At 49.1% G+C, this 26,317-nt stretch overlaps 3 protein-coding genes across 3 annotated transcripts; 1 reads left to right on the plus strand and 2 right to left on the minus strand.

The window, feature by feature from the left end:
• Positions 1–276: 276 nt before the first annotated feature.
• On the plus strand, positions 277–12,653 carry CSUI_004145 (uncharacterized protein). The gene is made up of 2 exons (XM_068064340.1): positions 277–473; positions 1,517–12,653. Exon 2 carries the CDS (start codon positions 9,325–9,327, stop codon positions 9,889–9,891), a length of 567 nt encoding a protein of 188 aa, XP_067923683.1. The 5' UTR covers positions 277–473; positions 1,517–9,324; the 3' UTR covers positions 9,892–12,653.
• Positions 12,654–16,843: 4,190 nt separating this feature from the next.
• On the minus strand, positions 16,844–18,956 carry CSUI_004146 (major facilitator family protein; the record flags this gene model as incomplete). Its single annotated transcript, XM_068064341.1, has 2 exons — positions 16,844–17,113; positions 17,544–18,956. 2 exons carry the CDS (start codon positions 18,954–18,956, stop codon positions 16,844–16,846), a joined length of 1,683 nt encoding a protein of 560 aa, XP_067923684.1.
• A 2,961-nt stretch (positions 18,957–21,917) lies between these two features.
• On the minus strand, positions 21,918–26,071 carry CSUI_004147 (histone arginine methyltransferase prmt2). Its single transcript, XM_068064342.1, has one exon. It carries the CDS (start codon positions 24,989–24,991, stop codon positions 22,322–22,324), a length of 2,670 nt encoding a protein of 889 aa, XP_067923685.1. The 5' UTR covers positions 24,992–26,071; the 3' UTR covers positions 21,918–22,321.
• Positions 26,072–26,317: the final 246 nt, after the last annotated feature.

Genomic DNA, 26,317 nt, shown 5'->3' on the forward strand with positions numbered 1-26,317 from the left:
GTGGTTGTTCACATGCTCTTGGTGATAATGTAGGAGAAAGGAGTGACGCTGTCTTCGTTTGATTCTCTTGATCTGTCCGTCTTCGTCCGCGCTCTGCTAAGAAATGGTGAGGCAGTCGGGAGTAGGCAGGGCGTGCTGTCCCACTAGGTCTACCATAGAAATGAAAATTCTCCAGGATGTCGCTCTTGCTGAACTCTCGAAGTAGTGGTTCGAAGGGCAAGCGCAGCTCTTAGAATTCCCTACCGGATCACAGAATCATGAAACCTTACGGTCCTCTCACGCTGAACTTCCGAGCACCTGTTCACGTCCAGAAAAGGCTAACACCTCCTCCGCTTTGGAGGTACATTGTCGAAGCGATTTCTCCTCACTTCCAATAATCAGGCTGATGCTCGTGTAAGCTGTTCCTCTGTTTCCCACGGTTCCAGAGGTTTCGGTACCGAGGGATGCGGACACGACATGTGCTTTCTTACTACCTGAGGAACGTGATACATTGCAGGGCTGAACAGAGAAGTAGGCAGGTCTCTGAATAAAGAAAACTTTTTCCTACTCCCACCGCCGAAGAGAAATCTCCTCGTTTGGCTCCTCCCTTTGCTCGACCGACTGAGCTCTCCAAATGTATGGGGAAGGGCCGTCGATAGTCATGCTCGAACTTGTTTGCGTACAGAGCTCCACTCGAGGTATTGCCTGGTTCAAATAAGCTAGCAAAGGTGAGTCCGTTACTTGGTTTTCACCACTACCAGGTCCGCTGAGGAAAATGCGGACTAGCCCAGTAGTAATGGTTCGAATATCTTGATTAGTTATCGGCTTGGAAGGCTCTAGGCTCTGCCTTCAACGCTCCCCGTGATGCATGCTTGTTTTTCCTCAGCTTGAGTATGGACCTTTCAGGGTCAATTATCCAGAACTGTGCCAGCATAGCGGTTCTACGTTTCTACGTCGCGTTGTCATTTCATGGTATTCCCTGGACTCCCGAGCAGCAACACGGTTGGGGTGTGCGGAAAAACCTCTGTCTCCCGTTGTCCTCTCTGATATATATAGGACAGAGATATATTCTTGCAATGTATCCCATCATCTCTTTTTTATCATTGGATGAAAGATTCCTCGTCTCCCTTCTAAGCCCGTCCGTCTCCACTGTCTCAGAGTTCTTCGTTAGCTGAAGAATATCAGAGAGTTGGTAGTGTAGTGTGAGGTGACTGGGCAACTGCATCGTGATTGCTTATTGTTCGCTCTCTTTCTTCACTTTCTCTACTTCTCATCTAGCATTCAGTGACTCCCCCGAAGACACCATTCATGAATTCGAGGCTTGTTGAGCTTGTCTCATTCCTTGTTTTGTTCTGTCAGTCTCTGCTCCTACATGCTTCCCTTTATCTACTCAGGAGATCGGACAACTGAGTAAAAACTCAACATAAAACGAAAAAGCCTGCCTTTTTTTGGAAACAGTTCGACTATCTCTCATAGTTTCCCTTTTCAATCATAAGCCACAATTCATCATCTTCAGTTCCCGTTTCTATTTTCTTACCTAGACTACTAATACTAGTCGCCATCATCTCCGCCTCTCCTGCTGTTCCTCCTCCGGCCGCACTATCACCTTTCTTCCTCTCCTCTTCTTCTATCGCACCTCTCAGGAAAGGCGTTTTAACTTTATCCTCACTACTCTTTACGATTAAAGGCGGAGCGTCCCCGCGCCCTTCTATTTGGTCCCCCTCAATCAGAGAGCTGCCAGCAACACAATCCTGTCGAGTATCTTCGCCATGTAGCGCCAGAGCTTTCCCTCGTGCACCAGTCTCTTGAGGATCTCTTACTCGACAGCACGGCAAAGAACCCGTCTTTTTCCCGTCTTCTCTGAGAACCTTTGTCGCTCTATTCAAAGAGAATGGCTCTAGGATTTTTGCCTTTTTCTCCTCTTCAGTTTGGCTTTCTTGACCCGACGGAAACAAGGGGAGGCAGTCTTGGCTCGCAGGAGCGTCGGTTATGATAGGTATTCTGTTCAGTTGCTTGTCGTTGCAGTTGGTAGACGGGCTACTCCTTCCAGCAAAAAGTGAACTCGGGAAGGAAGACAAGAGAAACGGGCTGTGCTTCCGTGTGCATAGCTCAACTTCAGCAGCGGGTTTCCTAGATAGTTGGTTGCCGAGCTTTGAACTCCTATCTTCTTCCTGAACCCCAGCATTGTCTACAGGCCCACAACGACGGGCCGCAGGAAATGGGGGAGAAGAGAAAGAAAATGAAGCAGAAGTTAATGGAAAAGAAAAAACTTCTTCCAATGGATCTGCCGATTTTTTCATTGAATCTGCTTGATCTTCACCAGAGGACAAATTTCGCAGCGTAGTAACCGTGTCCTCAGTTTGAAGGAAACCCAATGATTGACACAGGTCTCCTGGTGTCCCCCCTGCAGTCGACCCTAGTTTCTCTTCTCCATCATTCCTCTCTGCTCGTGAAGGCTTTTGTAGGCGAGCATCGTCATCTTCTTCATGTTTGGGTAAAGTGTTACCTCGAGTTTTCAGAGACGACGAGGGGGAGAGCGGAGAAATAGAAACACAGCAACAGGGAGAGAAAGAGGAAACAAACAAGGAATTGCCCGAAGACAGCGTCTCTGCTGAGTTTACATCGTTGTCTTCATTCCTCGTACTTAGTGTTGAACCGTCTTCACGAGGGCTCCTGACTAAAGGTGTTGAAGAGGACAAAAAGCTCCGTCCTCTCCGATCTTCATTCTTTCGACTTGCTACGCCTCTCCTTTCATCCATCCCGTGGCAATGAAGAGAGACGACACTGCTTGTTGGCGACAGCGGGGGGCATAGAGGCAAGAGGGAAGACGAAGAATTCGAAAGTTCGCTTTCGCTCTCCTTTTCATTCTTCTCCTTCTCTGCCAACTCAACAAGCGAAGAGGTTCTTCTTTCCATAAAGACGTGTCCGCTTCTTCTCTTTTCTCTTTCCCCCCGCCTCTCAAAGGGTTGCACTCCGACCGTATCCCTACTCTCGTCTACTCCCCGGACTAGAAGAAATGGAGAAGATTCAGCGGCCGGCAGAGTAAGAATGGAATGAGTGTTCTCCCTCTCTTGGTTTCGCTGTCCTTCGTCCGTTGTTTCATGCGTAGAATGAAGAAAAAGAGGGTTATGTTTTGCTTCAGAGGAAAGGGCACGATGAGTCTTTATCGGGAGAGACACAGTAGTATCAGGTGAAGTGACAGGGCTCTTTTGACATTTGTTTTCTTTCAAATCTCTTTCCTTCTCACTGAAAGCAGACAAAGGCTCCGGTTGGCATAACTTCTCCTTCAGCAATAACAGACAAGAAAGATCATCACGTGTCTCAGATGTTTCTGGAGGGCCAGGGGTTGCAGTTGCCATTTCAGTAGGTGACCATAGAGGGGAAGATGAAGAAGAGTGCGGCGACACTAATGAGGATGAAAAAGAAGAAGATGGAATCCTCGATGTTTCTGAAGAGGCCGGGACTGTTGAGTGAACCGAGTGCTTTGAATGGCTTACTCCATGTGAATGCGTTTGAGAATGCTTAGGATCGACTTCGTCCTTTGAATGCAGTGATGGTAGGGAAGCTACAGCTGGAAAGGTCGAAAAGTGCAAGATAGAGGCTGATGCGGGGGAGGAGAGATCAGACTCCAGGGTAAAAGAAGGGTGAGAAGAAGGGAGAAGTCCAGAGGAGGCAGGTGCTTCAGGAGGAGAGTTAGAACAAAGAAAGGCAGATGATATCGAAGGAAGAGATGAAGACAAAGAACATAAACCTAGGGGGATTGAGGGTTCAGGAGAAGGAGGACCTAGTAGAAGAAGGGGGAGAGAACAAGGAGTAGAAGACATCTTCGACAATGTATCATAATCCTTGTTTTTTCTTGCATCTCCTTCGTTGAGTATACTTCCTGTTTTTTCTACAGAGACTGTTAAAGAACTCAAAGACGTTTCATCTTTATGAAGATCTTGTGTGTTTGTTTCTTGTTTCTCTTCATAAGAGTCCTCGTCCTTTTCGTCGTCTCTACTGACCTGACAAACGTGTTGTTCTACTAGTTCGCTTTGGTTCTGTACGAGTTCACCTACCTGACGTTTCTTCTCTTCATCTGTTTGGTCTTCGTCTTTCCTTCTGTCTTCCTCTCTTCCTTGCCACACAGCAGCAGTCGGTGCTTCCTCTCCTTCTTTCTCTCTTATTCTTCTCTCCTCAAACACCCACCCAGCTGAACCTGTATGGTTCTCTTCGTCTCTTTCTTGGCTTTCAGGGCCGTTCCACTTTGACAATAAAGACTTTGTCCCTATGGGGACCTTATCAGAGGATGGTATCTTGTTTGCTTGTGTCCCGTCCTCTGCGCCCCTCTCGTTTCTCTCGGCTTCAAGAAGTTCTAGAGTCACTTTGCCTAGGCTTTGATTCTCGCTATTCTGGAATAAATTCTCGCCTATGAACAATGACGAACTGAGAGCACGAGTTGGATAAAGTGGATGGTCACTCGAGGTGGGTAAGAAAAGCGAGCTAAAACCGTCCTTATTTTGTTGAGATGTATGTACACCCGGAACGTGGTCCTTCCCAACAGTCAACTGCTTATCGGCTCCGCTGTACTGTATCGGAGATGAAGATAATGAAGAAGAAAAGGTTATCTCAAAGAAATCTGGAGGCGTTTCCGAGAATGGAGATGAACGAATTCCTCCACTGCCTTCATCGAATGGATCGTCTGCGTTTATCAGTTTGGTCTCCTTCAGCCCACCCTCAGGTGTACATACACCTGAACGTGGTGAGAATGGTGTCTTTCTCTCTTGTGTTCCTGAATGGGGAAAAGTAGAGAATTCCCATCCTTCTTGCAATGACATATTGTCTTCCGTATTCGATTTCTGAGCAAGAGTATTTATCGTAGTGTACTCCTCTTGCGGACAAGGTTTCATCCAACATTCTTCATTAACTGAGAAAGGATTTACATCGACTTCCCTGGGCCATATGATCTCATTCTTATTCACCTCTTTCGACCTCTTCTCAAACAAGTTTTCTTCTGGCCAGAAACTGCCTCCCGAATCTTCGTGTCTTTCCGACTTCTCCTGCCATGTCTTCCTCTCTTTCTCTCTTGACTTTGCTTCTTCAGTTGTTGAGTAGGAAATGTCACAACACGATCTACCTTCCTTCTTTTCTCTCACTTCTTCGTCTTCTTCTTCTTTACATTGTTGAAAACAGCTTGCAGACTCCCATTCTCCGAATTCTGTGCAGTCCATGAGAAAATCGTCTGTATTTCTGTTCCGCCTTGGTAGCAACACAATATCCTTGTTCTGCTCCTCTGTCTTGAGCGTTTTTCCCGTAGTCAGGAGATCTTCATTGTCCCTCGTCTTCAGCGCTTCATCTGATATCCCTCCATCTGTAGTCTCCCCCACGCATCCAGTTGTCTTGCCTCCATCATCTTGACATGCAAGGTCTCCGTTCCGCTCTTCGTCAGCCCCATCCCTTCCCGTCTTCTCATGTTGTGCTATTCTCTCTCTCCATTCGATCGAAGGACTCAGCCTTGTAAGCACATCTTCTTTCTTCATCTGCGAGCTTGGCTTTGACGGAGTATCATGTAATCCCGCCGGTGAGACATTTCTCTCTGCTTGGAATGGAGACTTCATTTCTTGGAATGAGAGAAGACCCCAGTTTTCATCTCTCGTCGCTACTTGCCTCAGAGAGACATCCTTGGATCCTTCATCGTGTACGGTGTCTCCGTTCTGTTTCTCTCGAGATGAAATTAGACACTTCTGGTTTTCTTCCAAGGGTGGCACATCAAGGGCGGGGGAAGGAGGAAAGATAGCCCAAGAAAGATTCTCTTCTCTTTCTCTCACTTCATTTGCTTCTTCTTGTGTGTGTTTCTCCTTCTCTTCTTTTCTCTCAAGAGGCGCAGAGAAAGATGAGATCCACGGTAAGAATCTTTCCTCCTTATCGTTGATGTTTTCTAGTGGAGAAACTTCTCTGTTTTGAGAGTGTTGGTTGTCGCCTACTTCGAGATCTCTCTTTCTAACGAAGAAAACTCCACCGGTCTTCGCAGTCGCTGTCTTCTCGTTCACAATCATAGCGGTCTTATCTTTCGTATCCGTCCGCCTCTCAACGTCTTCTTCTTTGCTTTCGTCGACTTCTCTGAGGGACTGTTTCTCGGATCTCTTCATATGAAAAGAACTTTTGATCCCTCCACGGGTGATATGTATGAGCTCATCATCTTCCTTTTGTGTGTTCTCTCCCTCGTTGTCTGTTTCTCCCTCGTTCTCTGTTTCTCTTTTTCTCGTAGGTTTTGCGCTCATATGAATCCAACAGTCAGGAGTATCTTCCTCTCTCCATACACGATGATCCTCTTTACTCTGATTCTCAAAAGAATGGGCGTCTTTGTCTCTCCTTGTTTGTGTCTCTGGGAAGGACTCTTCTGGCGCTCCTCGTACATAAGAGGAGGCTTCAAGCTCTGGAAAGGAAGAAAGGCCATTACTTGTTTCTGCGGATGTACAGGAATTCATAAGATCTGGGGAGAGAAGCACAGGTGACGAAGATACGAGCATCGTTTCTCGTGTCTCTCTGTTCTCCTCGCTCTGGTGCGTCAAGATCTCATCTAGAATAACTTCCTCAGGACGCGGAAGAAAAGAGCTCGTGTGTGTTTCTGCTGGGCGGCATATACATGTCTCAAAGATATCCTCCAAGTCTTCTTTCGTAACGTCGCTTTCCCTTTCTCTCTCCTCCCCCCGCTGCCTGTTGTCTTCTCGTTCACATGTCACCGGACTATCGTCACTTTGCTTCGTGTGGTCGCCGCTTCGCCAGTCTGTGTCTCCGAGAAGAGATCTGGCACCACTACAGGAGGTTTCTGAAGAAGCTTTCAATTCTTCCTCCCTTCTCGTCTGCAAGGGTGTAAGTGTAGACGAATCGTCTTCGTCATCTTTGTTATCATCACCTCTCTCCCACTCACTTCTTTCTTGTTTCTTAACAACCCTCTCGATTTGTTCTGATGCGGATGAGGCGAGCACCATTTCAGGAGAAGCTATCTCGATGGCAAGCGCAGCTACCATAGCCTCTTCTGCTCCAAGGATTTCTCGTTTCACACAGGACGAAGACGTCGAGTGTGAAAGAGGGAATCTCTCCCTTTCTGTGTCACTCAAGGCCTTCGAAGAGTCGGGTGTACATACACCTTGTGAAATCTGCTTCTCATCTTGTGTACTCTTGAAGTCCTCTGATGATACTCTTTGTGTGTTGGGAATCGCTGTAGGAGACGGAGCCTCCTTATTCATGACGTCGCCTGTATCCCTAGAAGAAGTTTTCTGTTGAGAGTTTTCAAAGCAAAAAGAAGTTCGATGATCCACGAAGTCGGATATATGGGTGGAAACCTCCCGCACATTGCCTGGGTCTCGGTTAGTGGGTATGATTGCCTCTATTCTTTGATAGGATTGAGATGCCAGTCTCAATTCCGTTCCTTTTATTTCGTCATTTTCAATAAGAGAACATCGAGAAGGCGAAAGGGAAAGAGCAGTGTCAAATTCCAGTTCTTTTGCAGGAGTCCTCGAGACGCGGGAATGACTGCTCGACCATTCAGAGAATGGAAAAGAGTCCTTGAGACCTCTTTCTCTCTCTGTGTGTTGTTCTTCTTTCTCTTTCTTCTCTTTTCTGCCTGCCGAAGTCGAAAGGCATGTGTTAGACCGCACTGTCCTATTTTTGTCTGACATGACGGCTTCTTCTCTTTCGTGCTTATCATCGGTGAGCTGAAGGCTTGGGAATAAAACGTCTTCTTCACCGACAGAAGAAGACAGAGTTGCTTTGTTGTCCACTGGTGTGGAGAAGAACACATCAAAGGCTGACTCCTGTACTGGAACACCTCCTTCCTTCCTCTTGTCCTCTTCGGTTCCTTCCTCTTCACGTAGTTTGAGCTTGAGTCGTTCAAACGCAGCATCAGCAGAAACGAGAGCCGCAAGGGCCGACGCCGCGTTAGAAGAGAGCCTTGACAGGGAAGAAGGTGAAGCCACCAGTGCTGAAGACTCTCTTGGAGATGTGAGAAGGATTTCTTGGGGAAGCGAAGGGACAGAATAAGAGGGTGGGTGGACAGGAGATGGAGATATGTTAGAGCATCGTGGTGTACAGGGGGAAGATGATGAGGAATTCTCAGATAATAGGAGGTTTTTCTCTTCTAAAGAAGACGAAGGTGCAAAAGAAGAATGAAGAGGAGCAGGAGGAGGAGGAGGGGGCAGCAAAGATGGGAAAGGGAGAGAGTTAAAAGGGGAAGAAGGTGAAGTTGTTTTCATATCTGTCTTCTTCTTTTGAGGGGAGCATGAAGCTCCCGGTGTCTGGTCTGGTAACAAACTCCGGGTTCTCAAAGGTGAACTCGGAGAGACCAAGGAAGACAGAGGTCCAGGCGGAGAGAAAGACGAATGAGCTCTACAAGATAGAGTCTGCTTTTGGGAGGATCCCGATGTTTCTTGTTCTTCTTTTTCTAATGCATGCGGGGTAAGCACCACTGGACGTGAAATTGCATCGCTATCGTCTTGTTCGAAAAACGCAAAGAGATTCTTAGAAAGTTCTTCAGCAGTCTTGCTAGTCTGCCCGGGGAGGCTTGTCTGAAGAAATGGTATGGATGACGCGACTTCGCTCTTCTCTTCAGCCTTCAGTGCACAACAGGTACCCAGTGAAGAAGGTGCAGTAGCCCCTGGGAATGGAGAAACCAAGCAAGAAGAAGGGAGCGAAGAGGAGGGACGGGGAGAGGCAGAACAAGAAGGGAGAGAAGAAGAAGCAGGGGGAGGCGAAGAGGGAGAGGGAAGAGGACAAATGGTTGATTTGTTGTCTGTCGTTTCGAAAACATCGAAGAAGCAAGCGAATCTATCACCCGTAGCAGCCATGACAGAATGAGGTGGAAAGGTTACGACGGAACCTCCTAGGTTTTCTTGCCCTCTTTCTCTCTCTGATTCCGCTTCCCCGCCGTCCGCCATATTCCGAAGAGACTCCTCGTTTTTCGTCTCCCTTGTTCCTTCCGCTCCAGGAAGTCCACCTTTCCCTCCTCTTTCTCCATTCAGTATTCCACGACTCAGTCCAGATGGGAGCTGCTTTTCTTCTTCTTCTTTGTCTTGTTCTTCTTGTCTCATCCCTTGTTTTCCTGAAGCTCCTTCTTTTCCTTCAACATCCCATAGGGGGGAAGACGAGGAAAAAAGCAGGAAATTAGGGGCTTCCTCAAAGAACAGAGAACTCTTCTTCTCGTTTGAAGAATTGTCGGCTTCTCCGCTCTTCTTCTTTCCTTGTTTCTTCGCCGATGCGTGCTGGCCGTCCTCTTCGTTGTTTACCTCCCATGTGCACGCGAATTTCGCCTCAGAAAAGTTCGCTTTCTTCTCTCCTGCTGATGTGTTCTGTTCGCATTCTGCTTTTATGGCTTTTTCTGAGCTTTGTTTCAACTCTTTTCTTCCTTCTTCAGCCGGTCCTTTAGGGGTGGATGTAAGAAAGAAGAACGTCGTACCTTCGTTTGTATCGAGGCTTTCTCTCCCCTTCGAACCATTCTCCTCTAAGGTACGAAGAGAAGGAGAAGAACAGCGAAGCGTGTCTTTCTTCGTTTTTCCTTCTAAAGAAACAAGAGCATCAATGGGGAAAAGAAATGAACTTGAAGGTAATGAGGACGACGTATTTTGCTGTCCTTCGTTCTTCTCTTCAGCTTTCTCTCCTTTAGAATCTCGACATGTCCTTTTGTTTTCTTTTTCTTCCGTCCAACTTCCGCCTTTCTGTTGGTCCGTGTGTCTCCCTGTCTCCTTTTCTTCATTCCATACATGTTCGCCAGTCTCCGGGGATTCCAAGGGAGGAATGTGTTCCTCTCGTTTCTTGAAGTCCTCGACGAAAGCACGGCAAATATGTCCATTCTGCATTCGCCTGCTGTCACAAGAGATAGGAGCTTCCTTACCACAGTTCGCTACTCCTATTGATGATGATGGTGCTCTATCCTGACAGGAAGAGAAGGAGAAGGGGGAGGGGGACGCCAAGTCTAGCTTCGTGTGTTTAGTAGTACATGACTGCGCCGGTCGGCTAAAGTTTTCTTCCTTGCCTTTCTCCTTTCTTTGCCTATACCCTTCCTCGTCTCCAGTTTCATTCTGTTTCATAGTTCTACCATCAATCCAGACATCCTTCTTGGTAGTCTGAGTGTGTGTGCCGAGGTTTTTCTCAAGTGTCTTTGCACGTTCACAGTTCTGTGTCTCTTCATTGGAGAGGCCACAGCGTGGTGGTCCCTCCGGAAAGAGGTGGCGTGCTTGCTCTCTACGCAGTTCGCCATTGAAAAGCTTCATCATCTGCGGTCTGTCTTTCTTAACTCTCGGCCCTTCATCTCTTTTTTTCTCTGAGGAGACCAGAAGAGGGTGAGAGATTGTATCAGAGGAGGCAGATAAAGACCTCAGATTCGTGTCTGAGGGAGTGTGCTGCTTCTCTTTATCTGCCTTCTCATCGTTGTCATTTTCTTCTTCTTTTTCTTCAAACTGAAGTCGTCGACCTCCTACCAAGACGGTTGAGTCCTCTCTGAGGTAGCTTCTTCCTGTCTGAGAAGGAGGAAGGCCGAAGAGCGAGAGTTCATCTGTGGAGTTGAGTAGTTGACAAGTATTCTTCTTCCTTTCTACTCTCTCTTTGGATGACTGAAGAACGTCTTCTGTGGGTAAAGGTAAACTTTCTTGGGAAGTAGGCGGAGACCTGAGAGGATGTATTGAACAAGATGATGAAGAAGATAGGAGATTTCCGCTTGAAGGGGGAGATGAAGGAAAGAGAGGAGAAGAAGGAAAAGTAGATGAGGCTCGGGATAACATAGAGAAAGAAGAAGTAGAATGTAGAGCAGAGGAAAAAGACGAAGAGTTTGAAGAGGGTAAGGTTGAAAGAGAGGAATACGAGGATGATTCTGTCGTCCATACAGAGGATGAAGACGGAGATGAAACTGAAGAGAATTCCGAAGAGATGGCGCCTCCCGAGATGAAGTGCTTTTTTTCTGCTGACGAGGAAGATGAATGAGACGAACAAGAGGAAGAGCTTCGCCCTTGAGAGGAGGAAAACGAAGAAGAAGAAGTAGGAAAAACCGGAGGTGTGTCCCAGTCTACTGGAAAGAAGAAAGGCGTTTGTGAAGAAACTTCGGTTGTATTGTTATCTAGGGACTTTTCATCATCCTTTTCGCATGCCGGAAAACATGACTCAACAGCAGCTGGGTCACCAGAAGATTTGCCTCTCGATGAGTTACGCATTCCCCTGGTTTTGTCTTCATCTGACTTGTTGCCATCACTCTCCCTTCTTCCTCTAGTTTTCCCTTCTTCTTCTTTCTCGTCTTCATCCTCACCGCTTCCGACAGGCCAGAATGAGGAAGTATATTGTCTTCCCTCTTCCCTCTTTGCAACCATATCCTTCATAGAAGAAGAAATTCCTCCATGTAAGAAAGAGTTCACGTGGCCTTCTCGTTCTAAGCTTTCTTTCGCAAAAGGAGAAAGGGAACCTGCAACAAAGGGTTCATCGAAGGTAGCCTTCGTCAGGATCTCGCTAAGGCTATCATCCCCTTGTTTCTTGCTGTCTACTGATGCAGCTGTAGATTCCTGCGTACTCCCCTCTCTTTGAATTCTCTTACTATTCCGATTTGCGGTCTTGTCTGGCAAGGCAATGCTGCCAAAGGATATCTGCCTTGTCAATTCTTCTTTCCCAAGAAGTTTCTCACTATGGTCATCGCACATCTCTTTTGATGATGTCTTGTTCGTGGGACGGAGGAAGGCACTTGTGTCGAGGTCAAGAAAGGTGCGACTATGGTTGAGATTGAGCTTTTCATCTCCCTTCTCTTTCTGTGCTGTCTGCGGGACTTGAGGATGAGTTTCTTTGGTAGTTTTGACCTCCTGAGAGAGGAGGGATACTGGTGCCTTATCCGTGGCTGAAGAAGCGTGAGGAGATGTGGAGGGCGAAGAAGACAACGATGAGGAAGTGAAGTTCGGAAGGGGTCGCGGCGGGAGAGCCGGGTAGGAACTGTAATGAGGGGAAGAGGCGAATGGAAAGGACGATGGTTTTGAAGGGGCGTGTGTTGTAAGACAGATGGGAGAGCTAGGAGAGGCAGAGGGAAAAGGAGCGAAAGAGGGAGAGGACCAGGCAGAAGACGAACAACGAACTGAAGCTCCGGCACATGGAGAAGGAGAAAGATGCTGCTGATCGGAGTGTAGAGTACTTGACACAGGTGGACATCCAGAAGTGTACGGATGAAAGCCAGACAAAGGTTGAGATAGAGAAGAACAGTGAGACGATGAGGAGAACGGAAGGACAGAGGAAGGCGCAGGAGCACCAGTGGAGAAAAAAGAAACAGCCGGACGCAGCTGATGGGACGAAAGGGCATCTGGAAGAAGCTGAGGAAAGGAGTACGGTGACAGAGAAGGAGACTTCACTACAGGCACCGGCGCGGAGGATGAAGGGCGCAGGAGAGGATGATTCGACCGCGCATCTTCTTTGGCAAAGGGAGATTGGCAGGTGCTACCCGAAAGTCCATGTATAAGATCTTTTTTCTTGAACTCTTCTCTTTTCTTCTTTTCGATAAACTCAGTTGGAAACTTGAGAAGTTTAGCAAAGGGGTCACCTCCTTCCTCTTTGTCTTCTTGTGCACTACTGCCGGATAGTGGTCTCCCAGAGTTAACCTTCGGGAGAGGCTGATGCAGCGGATGAAGGGAGGCCTGCTGTGCAGGAATCCTCCGCACTTCCCTCTTGCTCGCCATGCTTCAAGGAAGGGCGAAAAAAGGTGCGGAAAAAAATGCAATCTCTTAGGTTTTTCTTTGTGGTGAGGGAGGAGCCCGAGAAGCAGGCCGACACGCGCGCCGCAGAGTCATCTTCCTTCTTAGGTTTTTCGTTACACAAGCACGGTCATACAGATATGAATGCACAAAATACAGCCCTATAGAAGTGTACACCGCAAGTAACTTCGAAGAGATCAAGGGGAAATAGGACAGAACTCAGAAGAGAGGTAGAGTGCTGGCCAGTCCGTCGTTGCATCTCTACCGAAGCTGATCACCTCACATCGAAGGAAGAGTTCGGAGAGATTCCACATCAGGTGGAGACACCTCTTGTCGGCTCGGTTTTCTACTTCGCAGCAAGTAGACTGGCTATCACGTGGCCACACGAAACAGAGTAGAGAGTTTTACGCAGTGTCAGAAGGCACTGAGAACCCTCCAACCGAAGAACAGCTAGGAAGACAACTTCTTTACTAGACCCGGCACAAGGAGGAAGCAAGCCTTCTATTTCCTCGGTGGTCCACCCTACAGCCAACTGCCCCCGGGCTATTTATGGGCTTTGGAGAAAATTTCCCTAGCACCCTGTGTGTCAATGCGAGTTACGCTGCCGAAAAGCTATCACCGAGGCGGCAGAAGAATCCGAAGGCGTCACCCGGGAAACAAGAAGAATGTGAGAGGGAGCCGAGACAACGCGCGATGGGTGAGATGAAGAGCAGGGAGAAAAAGAGTGAAGGAAGGCAGGACACCTGAGCTGGTCTAGACAGAGTCGAACCAATGCCTGCTGACCCCGGGGTGCCGAGGTATCAGAGGCTTTCATGAACCGCTTCACGGAATTCTTGCAGAACCGCCCCGGAAGAGCTTGTGCTTGTCCTTCTCATGTAATCTCGACCGCAGAGAACTATGCTCATTAACAGTGAGTTTTTTTCTCGATACAAACACCACGAAGTTCGTCCTTCAGGAAATGTGTCTTGTTACGGTAGGCGGCACCCTTCCGTCCGAGGCCTTCCAGTCACCGCCTGTGTACGAGCTGAGGCACCAAGAAAACCGCCAACCTGGAATGGTGATGTATGACCGCAGATCGGCGGACGTGCAGCGGAGGAGCCAGACCCCTGACTCTGTTACTCTGCTCATGAGTGGAAAAACATCGCCGAGCCAGGAACTTTCAGACGGCAAAATAGCAGGGTGTTCATACACCTCGTAGGAGAGAGAGACAGACGATACAGGCTATGCGTGACAAGGTTTGATTATTTGATTACAATATATGTTGACATGAACTGACAGTTAGCAAAACGTGGACAAGAAGAAGAGCAGGGAGGAAAAAAACAATTACCGGTGGAACAATTCACCTTGGAAAACGGCGTAGATCACGCTTCCGCTGGCTGGAGCGCAGCGAACATGGCATGGACGCCAGTACATGAGACCCTGAGCAGTCAGACAGATAACTTTTGGAAGTGAACAGTTACCACTAAGCTCGGACTGACGGCGCGGGAGCTTGAGCCTGACAATACAGTGCCGACGCAGGAAAGCACCCGCATTGCCACCCACGTCTGGTTTCTTGCCCTATTGTGTGGTCCGGAAATAGAGCTGCTGTGTACTTTAAACCGTACGCGCCGAAGTGAGCAAAAAGGAGGCCAACAGCAGAGAGAAAATGAGAAGGATGATCGAAACCAACCATCGTACAGACGGGACGCGCTGTCTGGTATCCATTGCCCTGTAGACTGGAAACAAAGTTTGACGCTTTTTCTCGTTTCCCCGGAGAATGGAAGCTATTCGTAGAATACGAGAGCCTCCCTCAGTTTCTCCCTGCCTATATTGGTGTGGGGAAAAGTGCCAGGACCCCGGCTAAGCTACCAGATTGACTCTACACAGTCAGCCCGAGGACCAAGCGGCATGTCAGTGGGGTGACAACGTGAACGGAGAACCCTTGTCACTCAAGAAGGCACATATGATGAACGATCACATGAGCCCAGCACCCCTTATGCACCGATCACTCTCCTCCCCTTAGGTGCCGACAGGGCACTGCATTCGACCGTTGGGCACTCTTGAGTCGGCCCGAGTTTGAGAAACGAACTTCTGTTCCAGGCGGGTACTGTTCTTGTCCAAGAGAATGCGGGTGCACAACTGGTTAATCTATTGTAAGGCAATAAAGGATAGACCGGAACATTGGTCTCGAATAAAACATGGCATGTCTCAAATCTAAGTCTCTAAGCAGAAACGCCACATGACGCATAGCGCTACAGTCAGTAAAAGAAGATAACTATGCACAGTCGTCGATCCGGGGGACTTCGTGAGCGGAGACTGTCGGTATCAGCTGGCTCCGGGCGTGCGGACTTCCCCGAGTGCGGTGTAGACGCAGTCGGCTCTCGGTCTGCCGTACCATCAAGTCGCTACGAAGATTCAGCCCTTGTTTGGCACATAGCTCGCCGATGATTGGGGATCTTTATCGTTCCGTTTGTCCGTTAGGAAGTACACACGCCACCAGCACATTCTCTGGGCGAGTTCTCTGCTTCCGTCTGTGCTTGCCCATCCTGGCTTGTCACCTGATACAGCGGCGGCACGCGCGGTGTGATTGTGGCCAAGCGTGTGCAGGAAACTTGGCTCAGTGGCGCCTCCCAGTTCAACAACGTGCGTTGCGAAGGAACTCGCTGAAGCATTCCCGAGGTGTGTCTTGTGTCTTTGAGCCCTGTGAAGTTCAGGGTACCACGGAGGTGCAGTTCATGCTGACTGTGAGTGTAGGCAGAAGCGCAGCTGTCATACCTCGTCGGGTGTTGAGTCCGTTGGCTGGCCACATCGGAACACGGGGGTGGACTCCCGCACATACTTTCATCGTTCTCGGTACTTGCTGACGTAGGCTGCCGAGTGAAAAGCGACCTACACAGAGGAAGCAACATTTTTAGCCAAGCAGCGCACGTGCGCGCCCGCACCGGCGTGCAAACACTGCCGCTTCCAGTAACTGCCTGCTAAATAACAGGTGCGCCTCGTTTCTTGTGTGATTAGTACGCGCAGCCGCAAACACAGAATGTGTAGCAAGTAGCGAAGAAACGCGGCCTGAATGAGGTCCAAGCCATGACCACGCCAGGTCGTCAAGTAAAGGACTCCCGACGCCGAAGCCACTTCAAAGGATACACGGAGCGCTCGGGAACTAAACAGAAACAGAGATAACAACACATAACAAACCCGGTTTGCAGCACATTGTGGCCTGGCTACGAACAACCAAAAAGCGTTTCGAAAGACGAAAGAATAGCGCAAAAAACAGCAGCTAGTCGGTTTAAAGTTGCTTCTTTTTCTTTGCACCACAAATATGTCAGAACAGCACGATGCAGACGCAAATCCAGAGCAGTCAGCCAAGAAGCGGTGAAGGAGTTACGCACGCAGTACTCGGTGCGGAAGACAGCTGGAGTAGTGCAATTAGGCGAAGCCTGGAAGGACAGTATCCGGGCCAAACCACGGACCGCTGAGTAACAAAGTGTTCGAGCGTGGACTATTCTAGATATGAAATACAGCCTGGATCTCAAGCAGCCATACTGTCTGAGACACCTAGTTACAAGAACAGGGGCAGCCACCTCGAGAGACGCCAGAAGCGACGGACTGCCCCGAAGAGCTCCTTCTCTTCACCCGGACTGAACGAGACGGACACTTCCTCTTGTCACAACAGTCATTCCCAACAAGGCACCACATGGACTCTAACTGCAAAATACAACAGCAACGCTTCCACGGAAAGCATTCGGTGGCCTACTCGAGGGCACGCTTTCGACTAGAGCCCGATACACTGCCATCCCCTCAATGTACGCTGCCGCCGGGGTATGCCCATGACGTTTGCGCCGTTGGGGGCCAAAGACAGACTTCCTTCTAACCACACAGATGTCGACTGCAAAAGCGGAGGGAACTTGGCAAAGAAAACCCACACGGAGCTGACCGGGACACGGACTCCCTGATATTCCCTTGTCCGGGAATCCACTCCGAGCTCACGTGATGAAGAATTGCTCAATACAGTGTGGCCATCGGCTGACGTAGGAGCGCCATCATAGAGCCACGTGCCAGGACGCCCATAGCTCTGATCGCGAGGCAACATAGTTGTCTCATGGATCTCCTGAGATATCCTTTTTTTTGAGGTGTCTCCGCTCGAAGCCTCCGGCTCACCCAACGCAGGGGGCTCTGCGGGGAAGCAAGCAGAGTTTCTACGATACAAGCTGAGTAAAATCCTCCTCGGTGTCTGCAAGTATTTTCCTCGCTCTGCGTCTACGAAGAAAGGCCAGAGATGCTATAATCAAGAAGTTCACTGCGAGAAAGAAAATGCTAACAGTCATCATGGTTGTAAAGCCGTGATCTACCGCGTGTTGCAGCATGGGGTTAGCCGCTAGCGACGGCAGCCCCGCAACCAAACAGGCTAAACCGATGAGCTTCCCTGCATGACCCTCAGGGAAACTTTGATTCACGTAGCAGTAAACCTGAAAGAGAAATGCAAGAAAACGCCAAACCCATTGGACAACATATACAAAACCCGCAGGAGACACTGCTTGCGAATGATGCACTTTCCGATCCTGCGTGGGCAGGTGTGTGTAATCGCGGGAAGTCACCGTTCCCTTTTCTCGGGACTGGGCAAGACACATGTACACTAGCAAATTTGAGATCTGCAGACTGTCGACAAAGGCCAGCCGGGACAAAACGACGTCTAAACTATCTTCATGGTTCTGTGTTGTGCCTTCATCGCACTACCTTTTCCGATACCCCAACGTAGACGAACGTGAAACAGTCTACCTTTTGAAGAAGTGTAGCATTCCCCACCCAAACAACAGCGGCCACAACTGTAGACTCATTCCGAACACGAGACGAGGATACTTTTACGAAGAAGCCTTGGAGCTCGCAAGTTTGTCGTACCTGACTGATGATGAACGAGTTATTGACCATTATAGAAAGAGCAGCCAAATACTGGCAAGCCTCAGCCGCAGGTACTTGTGGCACCATGGCTAACACGAACGCGACGAGCCCTGATCCGTTGAGAATGCACATGGTTGTTAAGATTCCCATCTGGTCTGCAACGAACCCCAACAACGGGGCAGGGACGAAAGCAAAAATTTGAATGATCTGGTTCGCCTCGTACGCTTGTGGCAGCAAACGCCTACTCGCTGATGCAAAGAAGCTGTTTGCTACTAACGTAAGTGCCTCATACACGCACAGAGGCAAAAACACTGCCGAAAACACTTCTCCGAAAAACGCCCTCCAGTCAGACACTTTGGAGAGCTGTGTGGCCGTCGTTCCGCGCTGTAGAGTGCGGATCGTGTCCTTTCTGAGAGCCGCTTGCTCGAGCAAGTCAACGTGTTCACCCCCTCGCTCCTCTCTCGCTCCGAAGGTACTCGCCCGGTAACTGAGCGTCCCCAAGCTCCGGCCAGTAGCAATGGATGCGAGGCGTGCACCGGCAGCCGAAGCCTCTGTGGGAGAAACAGGTGCTTCGCTTGGTGACTCCCCTACATCAGGGACGATACCAGCAGCTTGGATCAGAGCCGGTAGCCGTTGCCATGGCTTTGTAGGCAGGAAGAGTAATGCAGTGCAGACGCATATACCAATGCAGCAGCCCCCATAGTAGTAGAAGATACTCGACGCCAAGTCAGGCTCGTTCAGCGCAAGGGCCCTTAGCAGAAGAGGTATAAGATTTGCAAGCGATCGGCAGGAGCCAAGCACCGCGATGACAGTGTTTCGAGAAGTTGGGAATAGATTTGCCACCGACAGGCAAGGGAAGAATGCGGCGGAGAAACTTACTCCCCAGAGAACCGCTGCTGGAACAAATGTCTGCACAGAGTGTGAGGCGGCGCCCCAAAGACACCAAGCGACGAGTAACACAACCGTCCCAAACAGCCCAGTGACTTTGGGGCCTGCGTAATCCAAGAGAAGTCCTGAAAGAGCAGAGAAGGAAAAGTCCGATGCCATCGAAATGGTGAACAGACGCTGTACCGCAACATCCTGGGCGTTACACTTCGGCTCCTGAAGTTTCGCTGAAAAGTCCCAGTCCTCTTCCGTGCAATTCCACTCGTACGCGCCTCGCACGAACAGAACATCCGCTAACGGAGTCCAGTTCCAGTAGCAAGGCCCGGCGAGAAAAGAGTACACGCAGAAGATAGCTAATACAATCCAACGCGACAAACCATAGGGAGTGCGGTTTGGATTCTCTGCAATTTTTTCCAGAGGGGAGAGCGTTGTGGGCTCACTGATGACTATATTCTCTGTAGGACTCTCTACCGGATGAGTCGAAACTAACATAATCCCGGGCAACGGGGTCTCCGGCGGAGCAGCCATCGTTTCAAGCAAAAGAGGTAGGTGTTCAGATTGTATGAAGCTCTATCCTTCTCAAGCGAGGCGCTGAGCGAAGATGCCTCTCAACGAAACCAGGGAGAGGCCGGAAAAGATGATGCAACAGAGGCAACACACGCTCCGACTGAGACTGGCGAGGGCCCAGAAAAAAGAAGCGCTCTCAAAGGTCGCCTACGAAACCTGCCGAATAGAAGCAATGCGTCTGTTGAAAAGACTGTCAACCGCGCGCTGTAATGTATCTGTTTCCTCGTAAACCTTCGGCAACTGGAAAAGAATTGCTTGCACAGCACAGGAACGGACCATCCATTGAGCCAGACTTTGAACCGAAGAGACAGGAATGAGACCGAGAGAATCAAAGAAGCTCCTCTAGTGTGACGTCCGCGCAACAGGCTCACCCCGCGAAAAAAACCGTTTTTATAAAAGAGAGGCGGGTTTGGGTGATGTGACCAGAATCGCCTTGGTGTTCGCGGACGTACCGTCGACCTGGAAATGTGGTCGATTCTCATCACCAAACAGAGGGCCGAGACCACTCAGAACCGCCCTTGGGACCAGCAAAAAACAAGAAAGACGAAAGCAACGGCGCAGTCCAAATGGCAAAAGCTAAGAAAAAAAAGTTCTTCGATTTGGGCTGCGACAGCCACGCTTTGGACTTGGGTCACGATGCAATCTCCGACGCACTGTGCCGCTACATGGTCTCAGACTTGAACGGACCCGAAAAAGTTTATGAAGGGCTTCCCTCAAGCACTAGTGCCAATAACGCCTCCAGCCATCTTCGTCTCCTTCTTTTCGGGTGGGGCTGCCGCAAAGAAGTAGGCTAGCCGAGGTTGGCTGGAGTGCACACAAAGAGGAAAACTCTAGATGGTCCAGGCAACCGACGGTTGTCACTTAAGAACGCGCGCGGAGAGGTAAGCAACGCCCTGCCGCTTCTGTTTTGTGAGCAGAAGCTGCTCCGAAGCGATTCCCCGCGCGATGATGGTTAAAAGAGTGTTCTTCTCCGGGTCTCAAAGAACAAGCAGGCTCGTCCAAAGGTATGCTTTCTCTCCTAAAGTGTTCCGGTCTCCCGGTTGCCCCTGGGGTTTGTAAAGACACGCCGTTGGCTGTGTATGATGAAGCATATGCACCTGAAAAGATCTGCGTCCAGGTTACAAAAGCTTCAAGGCGTACACGGTCGCTTGTGTTCGCAGAGCTGCTCCGCTTCCAAGAAAAGAAAGAGTTGCCACTCGGTCCATCGCCGGTCTGCGGCGTTCTGTGTTGGCTGAGCGGTTGCGTCGCCAAAGCCAAGACGCTCTTGGGACCGCCAGCCAATTCCGAGGCAGTGACCGTTTGTGTGTTGTATGCCCGTCCACGATGAGAATTTTTAAGGGGTCCCGGGGTGAAAAAGGGTACGCGCAGCCGGGGATCAGCTTTGGTGAAGAACTCCGGTGAAGCCAGGGAGCCTCACTCGGACACACACGTGCTGCGTTCGATGAGGTAGAAACGCCTACTCCATGCCGTGGTACCGGGAAACAATCTATCTCTAAGTGCTTAGTTTTCCGAGCTAGCGACTGTTCCCTGTCCGGGAACTTCACGCTAATCTCTCACGCGGTCTCGACTCCGTGACTAGGCACATCCCCAGGGTGGTGCACTCAGGAGCGGCGAGTTCAAAGCACAGGAGAAACCAGACGCTACACGACATGCATAACATCCAGTTGACTGAGATGCGAACGCCGCCTCTAGAATCTCTTCCGGTGTTTCACTCTCCACGATCCCATCCGTTTCTTGGCCTCGATCACATTCGAGCACACCTGATGGCGGAATCCCTTATCCCTCCGGGTTCATGCTTGCAAGACCGCCATTCGAGCTTTTCTGTCAATCAGAATGACGGGCATCTTGACTTTGCAAACCTTCAGAGCGAGCACCTTGCTCTCTGGACTGAACGATGCGTTGCACGCTGTCTGTATATGTAGCTGAAAGATTGCTAAGAATCCTTTCTACCTTTTCTTCGCAGTTAACGCCACAGGCATAACCTCTGTACAAGGTACCAGAAGTTTTCGTTTTCTAGCAGCTTCAGCTACAGATTCGCCAGGTAGGCAACAGGAGCACACCACCCTGGAAAGGATGACGAGCGACTGACCGTTCTGGCTACATGCGTTCGTCCTCCTGAGTCTCGAGTATGTACATGGGCCGCTTCTTACTAGACAGCAATATCGTCCACGAATCTCAACCTTCTTTCTGGGAGAGAGGAAAGAGAAAACACCGGCTGAGATGGAGCGGTAGCTATTCCCCAAAGTGTACTCCTTACTCTTGAACTGCACTGAAAATGGTCCAGTAGTTTGCTCCTTCTCACCTTTTCTCCTGTGCTTGTAGCTTTTGCACCCGGTCTCCTTGACCTCGGTTTCTTGCCCTCAACTCAATTTACCGAGACTCCTACGGTGTCTGCATCTCTCTCTTGGGTTGTCCCAAGCTTACTTCTAAAGTTCAGAACGAGCTCACTGGCCTTCCCTTCTTGACCTCTATGCTACTGGTATCGTACTCGGTTGTTTCTCGCGTGGGAAAGCTCGTCTTGCGGAACCTTAGTATGGCCCCGGAGATCAGTGCCTCGCTCTTTCCGTACGCGACAAGCTGTGGATTACCCGGCACCTCCAGTTTGTACACCACATAAGCCTGCCCTGTTGTGCTACAGTCTCCTGGCTTGGCTTTCCATGCCTATGTCCTGCTTGCCTCTCTGTACCAACTCTTAGGTTTTGAGCTCTGTTTCTACCTGAGCACTTTCAGAGTCTAAGACTGGACCTCTTAGACCTCAATTTGCCTGCTTCTTCCCTAGCTCTTCGGGGGGTCTGAGAACGAATGCGCTGGCTGGGGCGTCGCACATATATACACGTGACAAGCAAACTACGTCAGCTGGGTCTGAGCCTCTAGGAGCCGGCTCTTCCACCATCTGAGTGCTGAACGAGAGAGCTCTGGAAGAGGAGGCCGGGTCCAGAAAGAACATGTCGAGGAAAAGAGAACAACAGATTTGTGAAGCAGAAGAACAAGCACCGTTCTGATGTGAACATACGTGGTGTCTGTAGACCCCGGCAGGGGAACCCACACGTGCTTCATTGAGCTTTTTTAGTGACGAAGAAGCAAGCCCACACAAAGAAAAGGTACCACGCCAGGCGATACACGGCGTCTCTCCGAAAAAGCCCAGGTTTGATGGGCCTTCGGGCCTAATCTTTTCCGTAAGAAAAAGCAGACGCATTTGCTCCTGCATTGAGAGACATATGCCCGGGTGGCATGGTCCAGTGTCACAAGACATGATTGTGTAAATACATAAGGCTGTTTGCTTCTCGTTCCCAATTATCTTCTTCATTCTGTAAGATGCTCTTTCCCTACTTTTTCTCTTCCTTATCTTCGTCACTCTCTTCTTCGTCATCTTCACCGTCTCCACTACTGCTGTCCTTCTCCTGCTTCTCTCCATCTTCTTCTTCATCTGTACCATCATCATCATTATCAGTATCATTCTCTTCGCCTGCTTCCTCCTCTTCTTGGCTAGTATCATCAGGGTCTTCTTCTTCTTCGTCTTGGTCTTCCAGTTTGTTTGTCTCTTCTTCACTTTCCTCTTCCGCATCATCATCATCATCTTCTGTTCTCTCTTCTATCCCCGTATCTCCCTCTGCCATGGTAGCTTCTACAACTTCCACATTCACTTCGTAAGACCGGGCACATGCATGTTCTTTTTTAAGCTGAACTAGACAGCTCAGAAGAAGATTAGGGGTCGTCTCTAATGGCGGATGAGGTAAAACTACAAGGGTCTGTTTCCAGTGTGTTTCTTGGCTGAAAGGACTTGTATCCAAGACAACCTTCTTCAGTTGATTATCATCTTGTTTGTTAGTTTTGTTCTCCTCTGTCTTTTCATTTGTTATGGGGTTCGACGACGGCGCACCTTCTTCTGCTTTACCTTGTCTCCCCTCTTCTCCTCCGGTAGGCTTCTCTTGAGCTTCATTGGACGTACCTTTATATTCGTTCATTTCACGGACAATATTTTGACAATCTTCACAATCTATATCACCAGAACAACAGTAAGCACGGTCTTGTGCTCCTTTTCTCTTCTTCTTTCTTCTTCTCACTCCTCCCTTTTCATCTTTTGCCTCTTTGTTCTCCGGTCCTTCCTTCTTGACTGAGTCCCCATTCTCTGCTGTCTTCTCTTCCATTCTTCCCTCACTCCCTCGAAATTCATCTGCTGATCCGTCATCCTTGCTGTTCTCTTCCTTTTCCTCGTCCGCCGCTTTGCCTCGGTCTTTCTTCGTTCTCTCTCTTTGAGAGACCTGCCGCCCAACAGAAGAAGGAGAAGGGAACTCACACTCGAACCATAGAGCAAAGGCATGTACGGGACCTCTTCTCTTCTGTCGTAGAACTACTTGGGATGAAATGTTCTCTAAAGCTTTGATATCAACTTCAACGAGATTCCAGTCAAGTAAAAGAACCGGATCGCACGCCGTACATTGTTCCGGTTTGAGATGAATGAGTAAAGGCTGTTTACTTTTGTGGAGATTTTCTTGAAGCTGATGCTGTAAGGGTGTGAAATTGAAGCCGTGAAAGTTTGTGAAGCATCTCAGTCTCTTCGCCCAATAGTCGGAGCAATCGGCTAAAGATAAGTACAGCCTAGCACGCGACGGGAACATAAGTCCTCTCCCTTTTCTTCCTTCTCCTTCTCTCTTTTCTCCTTTTCGGAGAAAGGCGTCTCGTGCTTTCAAGACGGAGTCAAGCATGCCCTCATGGAAGAGATAAAATCCCATCCATTCTGAGATAATGATATCAATGAAATAGAGAGAAGACTTTTTTCCACTTAGCATATATCTAGACATTTGCTCGTCTAGAAATTCCTTGACTCCTTCTCTTTCTAATGAGGAAGCTTCGTCTTCTTCTATGTCTTCTCCGCCATCTCTCGGATCATAGAAATCACATGAATCTTCTTCAGCTGAGAATCGCGTTTTCTTCACCAGATTCTCTCTCCTCGTGTTCTTCTCTTTCTTTCCTGGCTTCAGATGATTCTTGTCCTGACGTTCTGCTTCTTTGCCTTTGATGGCGGCCTTGCCGTCTTCCGGAGTTTTCTTCTTCTTGGTTTGGCCTTTGTTTTGAAGAGGCGGCTTCTCCTTCGGTTCAGGAAAGCAAGATGAGAGATGCTTGGAGACACGTCGACGAGACAGGGAGATAAGATTTTCTACAGTTGTATGTATTGGGATGATAACATCTGTCAGATTATTAACGTGGACAATTTCTTTTAAGAGATAAAAAGCATCACTCGGCTCAACTGCATAGACTCTCTTAGCCTTCCCTGTACGGGCAGCAAAAAGAGAGAGAATACCTGATCCGGCGCCTACATCCATTACATAGGAGTCTTCAAAAAACTGTTGATTCATCTCAACTGCTCGATGATAAGCCGAAGTACGGGGACCATCGCGCAGCATGTAGCTGTGGACTTGTGGATCTCCATAGCTTGTAAAATAAGCTAATGAAGAGGAAGAAGAAGACTGTTTAGTCAAAGAAGAGGTTTTAGGAGAGGAGGTAGCAGAAGCAGGAAGGGAAGAGGACGCAGAAGAATGCGGGGGGGGGAGCGGAGGAGAACTAGGAGGAGGGGGGGGAGATGGAGAGGAGATATAAGAGTCGGAGACCAGTGAAGATGATGTTACCAGGACCGGGGAAGAGCGGACTGAAGACAGAGATGAAGAAGATGAATGTACAGGAGATTCACCATCGCTGGGTTGAAGTGAAGATGGATGGCCACGACTTGATTGGTTTGAAGGAGAAGAAGAGGACGAAGATGACGAAGAAGAAGTATTCCCATCAGAAGAGGACTCTTCTTCTTCTTTACCCTTCTCCCCCCGTACCACGGTAGAACTACCAGCGTGACTCCTCATCGAGTCAGCAGTCACAGATGCTCTCGTTGGAATAGGTGTGGAGCTAACCTCCCTGAAAGAAGACCACGCCGGAACAGTATTTTTCTTATCTCCGACTCCTCTTGATCTTGCTTTTACTCTCCCTTCTTCCCTCCTGGCCATTTCTTCTGGAAAAGTGACAACACGAGCTCAACAAACGGCGGCCCCGCTGACAGACGACTGGGGAGGGCGACAAGGAGAGAAAAAAAGGAGAGAAGACATGCAGCAAAAACTCTAAAAGACTGAGAAGCGAGGAGCAATTCAAATCATACGCTTTTTTTCAGCTGTCATCACGTACGGAATGGACAGAGCAGAGGAGTGAGGTTTCTTTTTTGAAGAAAGAATCTTCTCGAAAGACAAGAAAGGGAGGAGGCTCGAACGTCGCAAATGCTCTATGGAGACAGGGAAGTTCGACTTCTTGTCTACCGTCGGTGTGCGACTTGTCTGCCTGTCTGTCTTGTGTGCTTCATTTATTCATACGCGTGCTTTAGGTACACCATAGGGTAGTCTCAGCTTCCAGTGAGTGAATCTCCCGTTTGCTTCTTTTCTCCGCCGCTCAGTATAACAAAACAGCCGTTTTTGATAGCCGGGGGGGGGGTATGGAAAGAAACCACAGTAAGGCGAAAATAGAACCGAACGCTGATGGAGAAAGCTCGACAAGACACACTTCTCTGTGCATGCAGTCTCCGTCCTTTCTGTATCCGGGGGTGCACATACAGTCGCACCAAAGAGAAGCGAACCTCAAAATTTACCGTCGGGCAAGAAAGTTGACAACATCAAGAAGGACCAGAGAACAGAAGGACGGGAAACCGTATGCATTAAGAAGTTTAGAAGTGATTGCGGACAAAGAAATGACAGTCGTCTTTGATCAGGTTCTATCGGAGACAATACGTTTTTTGCATGCTGCAAATAGAATTCTTCGTCGATTCGCCTGTGATAGACGCAGAACAACAAAGAAACGTCAATCCTTGACACTAGACAGGAAAGCCCTCAAGAAAGGCGCACACGGAAAAAAGAAGAAAAAAGCAAAACGGTTACCAAACGCCGTAGTCAAGGTGCTGGATTCTTTCTCTTTTGTTCGCAGCTCCCGTCCCCCAGGTATCGTCTTTTTCCCCACACTGGAAAAAAACTTCAGTAGACGGAAAAAGACGATTTTCGGAGCAAGCAGAAGTCCAAGTTCTTCATGTATTTTAGAAAGGAAAGACAAACGGGAAAGAGAAGAGATAACAGGACGCGAGGGCGACTTTTCCCCAGGGAATGCATGTGAGAATTCAAGTGTACAAACACACCAACTCTGTGTGCGGTTGCTCCTTGATACAGAACAGCGTTCGAGAAGTAGGTCACGGAAGAAACACGTATTTCTTGGTATTTCGAGGAGCGGTTCAGCAGCTGCCTTCGATGGCTACATGGGTTGGTGCCCTCGTGCAGAAGACGAAGAAGTCGATGGGG

Source organism: Cystoisospora suis (assembly GCF_002600585.1).
Source record: "Cystoisospora suis strain Wien I chromosome Unknown contig_1885, whole genome shotgun sequence".
NCBI classification, from domain to species: Eukaryota; Apicomplexa; class Conoidasida; order Eucoccidiorida; family Sarcocystidae; genus Cystoisospora; species Cystoisospora suis.

Bases quoted from the DNA above. Each gene is read 5' to 3' on its own strand.
- CSUI_004145 (XM_068064340.1), top strand. From the start codon at position 9,325: ATGGCTTTTTCTGAGCTTTGTTTCAACTCTTTTCTTCCTTCTTCAGCC.
- CSUI_004147 (XM_068064342.1), bottom strand. From the start codon at position 24,991: ATGGCCAGGAGGGAAGAAGGGAGAGTAAAAGCAAGATCAAGAGGAGTC.